The sequence below is a fragment of the Caretta caretta genome, chromosome 3 (genome assembly GCF_965140235.1).
Source record: "Caretta caretta isolate rCarCar2 chromosome 3, rCarCar1.hap1, whole genome shotgun sequence".
Taxonomy (NCBI): domain Eukaryota; kingdom Metazoa; phylum Chordata; order Testudines; family Cheloniidae; genus Caretta; species Caretta caretta.
In genome coordinates this window covers 57,706,644-57,719,120 of record NC_134208.1, presented here as the reverse complement: position 1 = coordinate 57,719,120, position 12,477 = coordinate 57,706,644, and the positions used below count along the sequence as shown (strand labels likewise).

At 37.1% G+C, this 12,477-nt stretch overlaps 1 protein-coding gene across 48 annotated transcripts in view; it reads right to left on the bottom strand.

The window, feature by feature from the left end:
• Window positions 1-12,477, bottom strand: part of RIMS1 (regulating synaptic membrane exocytosis 1) — a 504,482-nt gene that overhangs the window by 343,614 nt on the left and 148,391 nt on the right. For 45 of the 48 annotated variants that reach the window (XM_075126529.1, XM_075126526.1, XM_075126527.1 and 42 more), the window contains exons 2-3: window positions 11,626-11,839; window positions 8,791-8,802 (exon numbers count right to left, since the gene is read on the bottom strand). In XM_075126529.1, the coding sequence (XP_074982630.1) occupies window positions 8,791-8,802; window positions 11,626-11,839 (226 nt within the window). The remainder of the gene's footprint in view (window positions 1-8,790; window positions 8,803-11,625; window positions 11,840-12,477) is intronic. The other 3 variants (XM_048845934.2, XM_075126523.1, XM_075126530.1) reach the window with 1 other exon arrangement.

Genomic DNA, 12,477 nt, shown 5'->3' with positions numbered 1-12,477 from the left:
TCAGAGTCAGTACTAAATGAAGCCCTGATCTGATTAACTGAAGAACATAGATCCACTGATATCCAAGGCCATAAGGTGGCTGCTTTCTGTGTATGGAAGGCTGTAGATAATTCACTATGGCTGAACAGCATTAAGACAGGTGTTGAAACATAATCAAACATAATTACATCAATCAAAAAAAAGCATAAAACAAAAACAATTGAAAAGATGAAGATATAGTTTAAAAATTACTTATGATGAATGGTTCTGGCCCATTCATAAGTAATATAGTTTAAAAATAAATAACTTGTCTCTACACAAATTTATAAAGAAGTTCTATAGAAGTTGCTCTCTATAAATACATCAGAGGGATAAATACCAGGGAAGGAGAGGAGTTATTTAAGTTTAGCGCCAATGTGGACACAAGAACAAATGGATATAAACTGGCCATCAACAAGTTTAGGCTCGAAATTAGACAAAGGTTTCTAACCATCAGAGGAATGAAGTTCTGGAACAGCCTTCCAAGGGGAGCAATGAGGACAATAAACCTAACTGACTTCAAGACTGAGCTTGATACATTTATGGAGGGGATGGTATAACAGGACTGCCTACAATGGCATGTGGCCCATCAGCATCTGCCAGTAGCAAAAAATCCCCAACTGTTGGAGATGGGGATGGCTCTGAATTACTACAGATCATTCTTTCCCAGGTGTCTGGCTGGTGACTCTTGCCCACATGCTCAGGATCTAACTGATAAACATATTTGATAACTGATAACACAGCTCCTATTGGCAAAGACCCTGGGTGGGGTTCGCCTTCCTCTGCAGCATGGGGCACGGGTCACTTGCAGGTTTAAACTAGTGTAAATGGTTAATTCTCTATAACTTGAAGTCTTTAAACCAGGGATTGGCAACCTTTGGCATGCAGCCCGCTAGGGTAAGCCCTCTGGCAGGCTGGGCCAGTTTGTTTACCTGCCGCATCTGCAAGTTCGGCCGATCGCTGCTCCCGCTGGCTGCTCCAGGCCAATGGGGGCTGCGGGAAGTGGCGCAGCCTGAGGGATGTGCTGGCTGCCGCTTCCCGCAGCACCCAATGACCTGGGACAGTGTACCATGGCCAGTGGGAGCCGCGATCAGCCAAACCTGCGGACATGGCAGGTAAACAAACCGGCCCAGCCCACCAGGGGGCTTACCCTGGTGGGCCACGGGCCAAAGGTTGCCGATCCCTGCTTTAAACCATGATTTGAGGACTTCAGTAACTCAGCCAGAGGTTCGGGGTCTATTAAAGGAATGGGTGGATGAGGTTCTGTGGCCTGCAATGTGCAGGTCAGATTAGATGATCACGATGGTCCTTTCTGACCTTAAAGTCTATGAGTATATGAGTAACTCAACAGTGAACTACATCCTCAGAAAGTCAATCTTACTAAGGAAGATTTTTTTTCTTCAACTTCTTACAGTGCTTCTTTTATCTGCTGAAAGCAGCAGTTTTAGTCAATGCTGAGTGAAAAGCAGTGCTTCTTCTCTGCATATGAAAACTAAATCTTTTAGGAAACAAGTTGTGCTGAATGCTACGGAGAGATAATTTATCTATCACTTTGCAATTTGTAATGTCATTTTACCTCCTTTTGAGGAAACAGTTTTGGTGTTGCAGCTGTATTAGTCAGCAACATACAAATTAGCCTTTTAATGAATTATATGACAATTTTTTTTACAAAAATTATGACTTTTGTGAAAGGGAAGTGAAAACAATTCTTTCCAATCCTGAAGTTTTGTTCTGGCTACATTAGTCTTGTGGCACAAACATTTTCAAGTGGTTGAATTGCATAGCATATGCATTCAAGTTAGCCTTAAATCAGCAAGTCATTGTGCAAACATAAATTTTAAAAAGCATTAAAATGATTAGTCTCTCAAACACCTGGCCCACAACTACAAAAAATCTTGTGATGAGTATGTTTTCTTTTCTGATTATAAATTATGTACATTGTAATATAATGAAAATAATTTCAATCAATCATAGTCCAGAAAAGCCAACCTTTAGCACTTCAGGAAAAACAGTTGACATTACATTTCTCCAGTCATTATGCTCAGATAAACACTATGCTCTACAATAATTACCTACTTCAGATTAGAAAAGGAGTACTTGTGACATCTTAGAGACTAACCATTTTATCTGAGCATAAGCTTTCGTGAGCTACAGCTCACTTCATCCTGTAGCTCATGAAAGCTTATGCTCAAATAAATTGGTTAGTCTCTAAGGTGCCACAAGTACTCCTTTTCTTTTTCCGAATACAGACTAACATGGCTGTTACTCTGAAACCTACTTCAAATTCTGATCTTCAGTCATTTCCTGCCCTGCCCACAATTTCCTACACACAAACTGATAAAATCTCTCTCCAATCCTGCCCTTCGCACCAGAATTGAAACTTCTGGACAATGTGAAAAATGGGAAGCAAATCACTTTTAACTCCACCAACAAGGATCTCATTTTGTTTGCTCCAATCCCTTTTTCAAATTTAATTTTGTTGTAAAATTATAGTCTTATTAAAGTCTAGGGGGGTGAAGCATTGGCTTCTATGGGCCAAAATTTTGGCTTGTGAAGAGAAGTTAATATTACCTGTTACTGGACTACAATACATCAATTAGTTCAAGGCTATCCATCTCAACTCACACTGGAAACATCTGGCTCATGAAAAGGCTTGACCATGACGCAAAAATCACTCTCTTGGAACGCCAACTCTCCCATAATTCCCTGAAATTGCTAACAACCGTTTTAGTTTTGTTCTGTCCGAGAAAACAGCATTAACATTCCCATTCCCTTGGGTAAGCTTACTGTGGAGCCATTTAAATAGCCAACTTGAAACATGGACTTTTCATCAAGTGAACTGAAAGATGAACACTGGACCATTTACCCACATGCAAATTTCTCCTAGGGGGCAGGAGATAGGCACACTCCTCTGTGGTGTGTTTCAGAACACTGAAGGAGAAAAGGAAATAGATTTGTCTTGGGAAAATACTTGGTAAACATCATATTGCCATATAAGGAGTAGAGATGATCTGGAACTAAAATTCCAAACCTGAATCCCACCCAAACTTTGGAGAAGTTTTGATTTCACATTCACAGCCAAACTTTGTGGTTCTGGCCCATTCATAAGTAATTTTCTGATAAAACTGAAAACAGCAGAAAATTACTTACAGCAGCACTGAGTATTATATAACCTCTAACACATAAAAGAAGTGATATATATATATATGTTAGATAGATAGATATAAACATATCCAGAGAGAGCTGTGTGTGTTTAAGAATTGTATTAGACATCATTTCAAGAGCCATGAAGTCCTCACCATTTAAAGGGTCTTCTGCACTTCTCAGAGGTACAGGAAAGCATGCAACAAATTTTATATTTTTCTGCTACTTTTAGCCCTATTCTGACATGTTTTACTACCCTCAGTAGCACACAATGGGTATCCAGATACCATCGTGATGAGCATGGTATAATAAGATTAGATATAGAGAGAGGGTAAAAAAATTAGAGAAAATATCATGATTATCATTACAACTGAGCAAATTACTTTTAATGAATCATTTATCTGATGAATTTAGTCTCTTTTTCTGCATGCATAATAACCACGAGCAGATTGCAAGTTCATAGTTTATTTGTTATTAGGAAGAATTTTTGAGATTTTATTTTAACTCTGTGGGTTGATTGTGAAAACTTATCTGAACAGTTAAATTTGATTATCACTTTTTGTTTTGTTTTATTTGGGGGGAGGGTATATGAGGGGAGGGTTAAAAGAATTTTTCTCCTTTAAGAAAATTTCAGTAGTTATCAGTGTCAAGTGGTCAGATTTATTAAGAGTAAATGATGAGCAAGTTAGAACCCGATTCCAGGAAAATCTATTCTCTCACTGAAGATTACTTTTGAACATTAAAATGCATCTGTTTCCTTAAGTAGAGAAGGAACAAGAGCTAGCTAAGACATTTATAATCATGTGGTTATAAAGGAGAGGTATAATAGTTTGATTTTGAAAAAAAGTATCACAAAGGGTATTTTGGAAAGGATTTATAACATCAAAGAGTCACAATATGCTTTCAGTTCCTCTTTGCTCCAGGAACCTCCAGCCATTTATGTGATGCAGATTACTTACATCCAGCAGTGGCCAGCACAGCTGTGTGGAGGATGAAATCATCTGTGTCAGGTCACAGACTTATAGAATATCACAGTTGGAAGGGACCTCAGGAGGTCATCTAGTCCAAACCCCTGCTCAAAGCAGGACCAATCCCCATCTAAATCATCCCAGCCAGGGCTTTATCAAGCCTGACCTTAAAAACTTCTAAGGAAGGAGATTCCACCACCTCCCTAGGTAACGCATTCCAGTGTTTCACCACCCTCCTAGTGAAAAAGTTTTTCCTAACATCCAACCTAAACCTCCCCCACTGCAACTTGAGACCATTACTCCTTGTTCTCTCACCCGGTATCACTGAGAACAGTCTAGATCCATCCTCTTTGGAACTCCCCTTCAGGTAGTTGAAAGTATCTATCAAATCCCCCCTCATTCTTCTCTTCCACAGACTAAACAATCCCAGTTCCCTCATCTTCTCCTCATAAGTCATGTGTTCCAGTCCCCTAATCATTTTTGTTGCCCTCCGCTGGACTCTTTCCAATTTTTCCACATCCTTCTTGTAGTGTGGGGCCCAAAACTGGACACAGTACTCCAGATGAGGCCTCACCAATGTCGAATAGAGGGGAATGATCACGTCCCTCAATCTGCTGGCAATGCCCCTATTTACACATCCCAAAATGCCATTGGCCTTCTTGGCAACAACGGCACACTGTTCACTCATATCCAGCTTCTCGTCCACTGTAACCCCTAGGTCCTTTTCTGCATTAAATGTAGTCTATCTGTAAACATATGAAGAAAGAGCAGATTGCAGCTATAAATGTGAAAAACTGTCGTGTAATAATGTATGCAGGAACATTTATTAAAAATGAATGTCTAGGTATATATTACAAAATCAGACCTTACATTGTTTAATATATCATTATAAAGATAAAGTTTATGCCTCATTAGCCACCTCAACATACCAGCAGCTCCTTATTCATCCTATCAAGTGCACTGGAAATCATAAAATATTGATGGCAATACAGCAGGCTGGGAACTCCTAAATCTCATTACAAGGGGGTTTAACATTTTCAGATACAACATATTGTTGTAAATATGGAGAAAAAAATGTATGTCAATAGTAGGGTTGTCAATTAATTGCAGTTAATTCATGCTATTAACTCAAAAAATTAATTGTGATGAATCGCACTGTTAAACAATAGAATACCAATTGAAATTTATTATATATTTTTGAATGTTTTTCTACATTTTCAAATATATTGATTTCTATTACAACACAGAATACAAAGTGTACAGTGCTCAATTTATATTGTTGTTTTTATTGTAAATATTTGCACTGTAAAAATGATAAAAAGAAATAGTATTTTTCAATTCACCTCATACAAGTACTGTAGTGCAATCTCTTCATCATGAAAGTGTAACTTACAAATGTAGATTTTTTTTGTTACATAACTGCACTCAAAAACAAAACAATGTAAGACCTTAGAGCCTACAGGTCCACTCAGTCCTACTTCTTGTTCAGCCAATTGCTAAGACAAACAAGTTTGTTTACATTTACAGGAGATACTGCTGCCTGCTGCTTATTTACAACGTCATCTGAAAGTGAGGACCAGGCATTCCCATGGCACTTTTGTAGCTGGTGTTGCAAGGTATTTACGTGCCAGATATGCTAAACATTCGTATGCCCCTTGATGCTTCAGCCACCATTCCAGAGGACGTTTCCATGCTGATGAGGCTCATTTAAAGAAATATGTTCATTAAGTTTGTGACTGAACTCCTTGGGGAAGAATTGTATGTCTCCAGTTCTGTTTTACCCACATTCTGACATATATTTAATGTTATAGCAGTCTCGGATGATGACCCAGCACATTTTCATTTTAAGAACACTTTCACAGCAGATTTGACAAAATACAAGGAAGGTACCAATGTGAGATTTCTAAAACTAGCTACAGCACTCGACCCAAGGTTTAAGAATCTGAAATGCCGTCCAAAATCTGAGAGTGATGAGGTGTGGAGCATGCTTTCAGAAGTCTTAAAAGAGCAACACTCGGATGTGGAAACTACAGAATCTGAACCACCAAAAAAGAAAATCAAGCTTCTGTTGGTGGCATCTGACTCAGATGATGAAAATGAACATGCATTGATCCATTCTGCTTTGGATCGTTATCAAGCAGAATCCATCATCAGCATGGATGCATGTCCTCTGGAATGATGGTTGAACCATGAAGGGACATATGAATCTTTAGTGCATCTGGCATGTAGATATCTTGTGATTCCGGTTACAACAGTGCCATGAGCACGCCTGTTCTCACTATCAAGTGACATTGTAAACAAGAACCAGGAAGTATTATCTCCTGCAAATGTAAACAAACTTGTTTGTCTGAGCAACTGGCTTAACAAGAAGTAGGACTGAGTAGACTTGTAGGCTCTAAAGTTTTACATTGTTTCATTTTTGTATGCAGTTTTTTGTACATAATTCTACATTTGTAAGTTCAACTTTCACGATAAAGAGTTTGCACTACAGTACTTGTATTAGGTGAATTGAAAAATACTATTTCTGGTTTTTTACAGTGCAAATACTTGTAATCAAAAATAAATAAAGTGAGCGCTGTACACTTTGTATTCTTTGTTGTAATTGAAATCAATATATTTGAAAATGTAGAAAACATCCAAAAATATTTAAATAAATGTCATTATAGTAACAATAGTGTGGTTAATCATGATTAACTTTTTTAATTGTACAATTAATCGTGATTCTTCTTATTGCTTTATAGCCCTAGTCTATAGGAAGTTGTGTTCTATAATTTCAAGTCTTAGTCACTAAAAAAAATATTTGTCAAATAAAAGGATTGCTGCCTATGTTTTTCCATAATCAACAAGTGATCTACACTGCATTGTTTAAAAGATTTAACCTGATCATCCTGGATTAAAAGTAATGCAACTGACCACACTGAACATTAAGTGGGAGGCCTGTTGTCTGGCTTGCTGGAGGAAGGTGGGTACCTCTTTAAGTGGTAGAGAGACACAAAGATTTTGCAGCAGCCTCAGAGGTGGGTGGAAGGTGGGTACCTCTAGATCAAGTCGGATTAATCAATGCTGTATTGATTTAGAAACAGATCAATATTGCATGAGGAGCTTTCCTCCCCACCCCAAATAAGTTAGATTATTGGAACTGGAAAGATCAGAAAGCCCCACAGCTCAGTTCACTGCTTTGTCCAGAGTGCCAAATGTGCTATACGGTGAAGTATCCAACTATGCAATGAAGTTATAATGTCATAATTCATAGTCATTATGAAAGCCCATGTAAAGTACACAAGAGAGTATCTCTTTGGAGTGGGGATGAACCTGAGGCTGGTGGGAGGGACCAATTCCCCAGGATTTGATGGCAGCTTGCCAAAAATGCCTGTGCAAATCAAAATCTCGAGATATAATAATAGTTATCGCATGCATATATGTTAAGCAATATGAAGAACACATTCAATTCACTCCCATACTATTATGCTCCAGAGATATATACTAAAAGTAAATATGCCAACAGCAATCCTAATAATAAAGGGTGCAGTTACCATGGAAGGTATGCTTCTCCAGCAGGAGTGCAGTCTTAGTCTTAAGTTAGGCCTGTGCTATGACCTTCAATGGAAATATTGCCATTCCATGACACAGTTATAGCATTGCAGCCTGAAAGTCAGGGATGGGTAATGCTATGCTTGGTTGTCATGCCTCCAGCACCTTTTTCTGTTCAGATGACTGAACAAAGCTTGCTAATTCCCATTGCCTGATATGCTAAGGTAAAAGTCTGGAGTACCTCCTCTGGGCTGGGATCCTGGCTCTATACTACATCTGCCTGGCTGGGAATTAAGAAGGTAAGAAAAACACACCTACTCTTTCACTCACATCCATCCACTATTTCCTCCAGTGCGGAGAATGCGTAGCTGGATGAGGAGCCACTTACTGAACACAGAGTTCTGCTTGCTCCACATGAACATACTTATTTGACCCAGAAGTGCTGCACAGTGGTCCTATCTCAGAAAATGCATAGGCCTCACTGCACATTTCAATAATGAATCCGGCCGCTCCACAACTTTTCAACTTTCCAAAATGTACGATTTGCCTTTTTCACATGGGATTCATGAAGCGCCATCCACTATACTTTTGCCCATTTTTAGACAGTATCTTTTGCCAGCATCACCATGGTGAAAATACTTCAGATGTAAAATCAAAAGACTGACTTCCCATGAATTAGAAGTCAACTGAATTTTTGCTGCAGCAAGAGTAAAGACACAGCAAATGATATATATCAAATTAAAAATATATTAAAAAAATTAAACTAGATTTCCTGAAGGCAGATGGAAGGACCTTGTATCAGAAAAATCAAAAGCCAGGTTGTAATTGTACTCATATCTACTGAAATAAGCTCTTTAGTACATTTTATCATTTCCTGCTCTTTTCTTGAACTCTTTAGAATTATAGAGATTGATCACTGCCCACAGATTTTAATGAATTTGGTTGATTATCCTAATTTTGGCAACTGCACACAAACTAGGAATGGTCTTGGGTTTTTTGTTGTTGTTTTGTTTTGGGGTTTGTTTTTTTGTTTTTTGCAAAAGATCAATAATTAACATTAATATACTTCACATTTACTTTACTAACAACATTATAATAATAAATGATAAAAGAAAGCATGGATTCTAACCACTTTGTCCTCCTTTGGGAAAGCATCCAAGGAAGCAGAGTAAAGACAAAAAGAAACAGGAAGAGAAAAAGAAAAAAGTAGGCAAATATTAATAGGCAGATTTCAAAGAAAGGCAATTCTAGTAAGTGTCTCTATAAAGAGTTAAAAACATAAGAATTAAAAAAAAATAACATTTGTAAATAAAAATATTTATACTACTACATGCACAGAAAATATATATTCTAACATGGCCCCATAGAAGCATGAAAGATTGTAGCAAAGAATGGAGAAGTCAAAGAAGAATGGAAATATTAACAATCATGTTTCTCATGTCAGTTTTGCCATGAGAAACACTTTCTAAATCTTTTAAGGGCACCTAATAGGGCCTCTGTAGTTATGTATCTGGGTTTTCATCACAGGCTGCTTGTTTTCAAGAGTCCATAACTTAACACTTCCTCTCCTAGAAATGTGTCAAGTCAGCATACCTGACAAGGTCCTAACCCAGCCATGACATCTGTGGATCTTTTTATTTTATTTTATTTATTTATTTTAAATAGGACAATTTGACCATTTTAAAGTTTTTAAGTGAGTCAAAAATTAATTGGAATTTAATTGGTTTTAGAGCAATACTACAAAAACAATTATCAGATAAGCTATAAGACTGATGTCCCTTGACCCAGTTACAACATGGTTAAAATCTGTAGTGTGAACAGGCCTTAACCATGTTCTATAACTGGGCTAAAGCTCTAGCCATTTCCAATGCTTTGGCCCAGTCATCTGTCCCAGTAATAACACTAGGGCATCTGCAAAAAACAAATTGTAAAACTGTTCCATAACTGGGTAAGGAGACAACTAGGTAACCAGATTGATGAGTCTGTTGCTTTTCCAGTACAGATGGGTCCTATCACTCAAAAATAGGTTATTTTCTAGTGAATGCTCGATGTCTCTGCTGTGGGCTGACTTTCTTTATTGTGCCTAGGTACTGCAATTTACTAGACTTAATTGGTAACAGCCTTGCAAAACCATCATGAACATTTACCAGACCAGGTACAAAAATATTCTAACTCACATTTACCCTGACAACAATGTTGATATTAATAAAACCAATAATTTTTTACTCTCCTGTCAAAATGACTATTTTTCTAGTGTGACAATAGAACAGAATTTTGCAAAACTAATAGAAAGCACCACTGTTCTAAAGGTCTGGAGAGAGAATAATAATTATTGCAATGACTAGGCACAACAAGAAAAATTCAGGAAGCAATTTAAACCTTAATTCTGAATGTCTTTGGTTTTAAGTCATACCCCTTGGCTTTATTTTAAATACAGTAAATCAAATTTATGCTTGGTGCAACACAGCTGAAGTCAATGTTATCTCAGGAACAAATTTTGGACCAATGTTGATGTGTGACTAGAAATATTAGATAAGCAATAATTAAAACATGTTCAAGTTCTTCTGTGTCGTAAATATTGCAGATATTGTTGTAATCTTACCTAGAATACCAAAGTAAACTAGTTTTTCCTGTGTAACCTGTTCTAATGATACCACCTGCAGGTGATAGGGTGTGGTGCACACACATAGTTTTAAAACACTGAACATATTCAGCGGGTCATGTATGCAGCTGCATTCTTTTTTCAAAAAGTGCACTGAACTCCAAGTAGGGTTACTGGGAGTTAAACGAGTACACTAAGAGTATAACATATTCCTGGTATAAATCTGAAATAGGCTGTTTCTGCTTTTTTAATTTTTTTAAAACCTGAATTTCAAAAGATCCTCAATAAAATAAATTCTAGTTCAGAGAAGAGGAAAAGAGCGCAACAATAGTTTAGTTGTAGAAGGGTATTATACATTTTGTTTCTTGTCCATTTTTTAATTGAGTTCATATAGAAAAAGGGAGCTCCAAATATATTTAGGACACTGTCAAAGATTCCAGTGCCTTGATACAGCATCTGAGAAGCTGCACTAGGTATCACAATAGCTAACAAATCCATTGATAAGATGAAAGACTATTTAAACATTTTAGAGCATATTATGGGGCCAGGATAGCTCCCAAAATCAGCATGTGGCAGTGGTCTTCCACATATATATCTCACCTCTCATGAATGAGTGGGATAGCTGGCTGCCACCAATGGATCCATGATGCCAGAGAGAAGGGAATTGCTGGGACAGAAGGCTTCCATATAGACCCCTGGGAAACCTAAAGATTTGGGGCCAAGCTTTCCAGCTCATTCTATACAGGTGGAAAAGAGGGCGCAAACCCCACCTGCCTGACAGAAGGATCAGGAATTAACTCCATGAGAGGGATTCTAGTCCATGGTAAATTACAAGTACAGTACAATTTAAAACTAAATTAAATTAAAACTAAACTGAAACTAATACACTTGGTGTTCATCAGTGCAATTCGGAAGGGCTTACTTTCCCCTTCCCTGAGTTGATCATTCTTTTAAAGAGAAACACAAATGACCTTTAAACAAAGCTTTATGAAAAAGAAGTTTAAAATTCTACAGAGTTAATCAAAATTGCTCAATAGGGGAAATTCGAAACATCTAAGATGAAAATGTGGTTTATCATTCCAGATAAAATAAGAATTCTTCCTTCAAACTATAGCTCAGCACAGTCATACAACATTTTATTTTATTTTATTTTAATTAACTGTCTTTAGGGATCATAAATTTCTTCATACTTTTGGAATACATTGTTTTGACTTGTTACCTACCAACACAGAAACCCCACCTTAGAAAGGGTCAAGGTGAAATGATGAATGGAAGAGATGCTAAAGTAAGATAAGTGAGGAACAATTTGTAGGTTTGAGTGTATCAATATTTGCAATAAAAACTATGCAATAGAAAACTTACATTGTTTGATCGTAGAGAAACACGACCTCCACATCGTGCACAAAACTTGGTCCGGCAGTAAGAGCATAAATGACCACAACCATCAGCAAACTTTGTTTTAAGACAGATTCCACACGTAGGTGCATCATCCTTGTGCTCTCCCTGGTAGCGGCGGGCTTCTTCACCTATTTTTCTTACTTGCTCTTTATAACTTTCAAATTGCTGATGCAACCTCCTGCACAGAAGAGAAAACAGTTTATAGCAATAACAAAAGAAACATTTGTCTTTTGATTTACAATAGCATCTAATATTCTAGGTCCTTTTACAACAATTAAAATAGACAATATCAAATACAAGTTGAACTTGAAAGATTGCCCCACCAGCTCTAAAATTCACATAAAAAATCTTAAGAGTAAACTAACAGGAGTAAGTGGTCAAAAGATAATCATTTAAAAGATGTCAGGTGAATCATTTTATGTGACTAATACCAGTTTCAAATATACAGTTACAGATTATCAAAAAAACCCAAATCAGATATAAATGTATCTAACAATTATGAAATCAAAGCTAAAAATACTTATCAATATCTGCTTGAGCATCAATTATTATTTATTTATTTACATTGCACTAGTGTCCATAGGTTATAATCAGGATGTGTGTTGCAAGCCTCAGTTTAAAAGGTTAGATGCTATGGAACAATTAAAGACCATAACTTAAAGATTCCAACAAACATTCCGCCATCATCTCTAAAACCAAGAAAAAATTCCCCAAGTGAAATGCACATATTTTAACATAGACAGACCAGCATCAAATACAATAAAAAAACGCTGGCAGTATCGATACCAGAGGTATATGACAGGTTTCAGAGTAGCA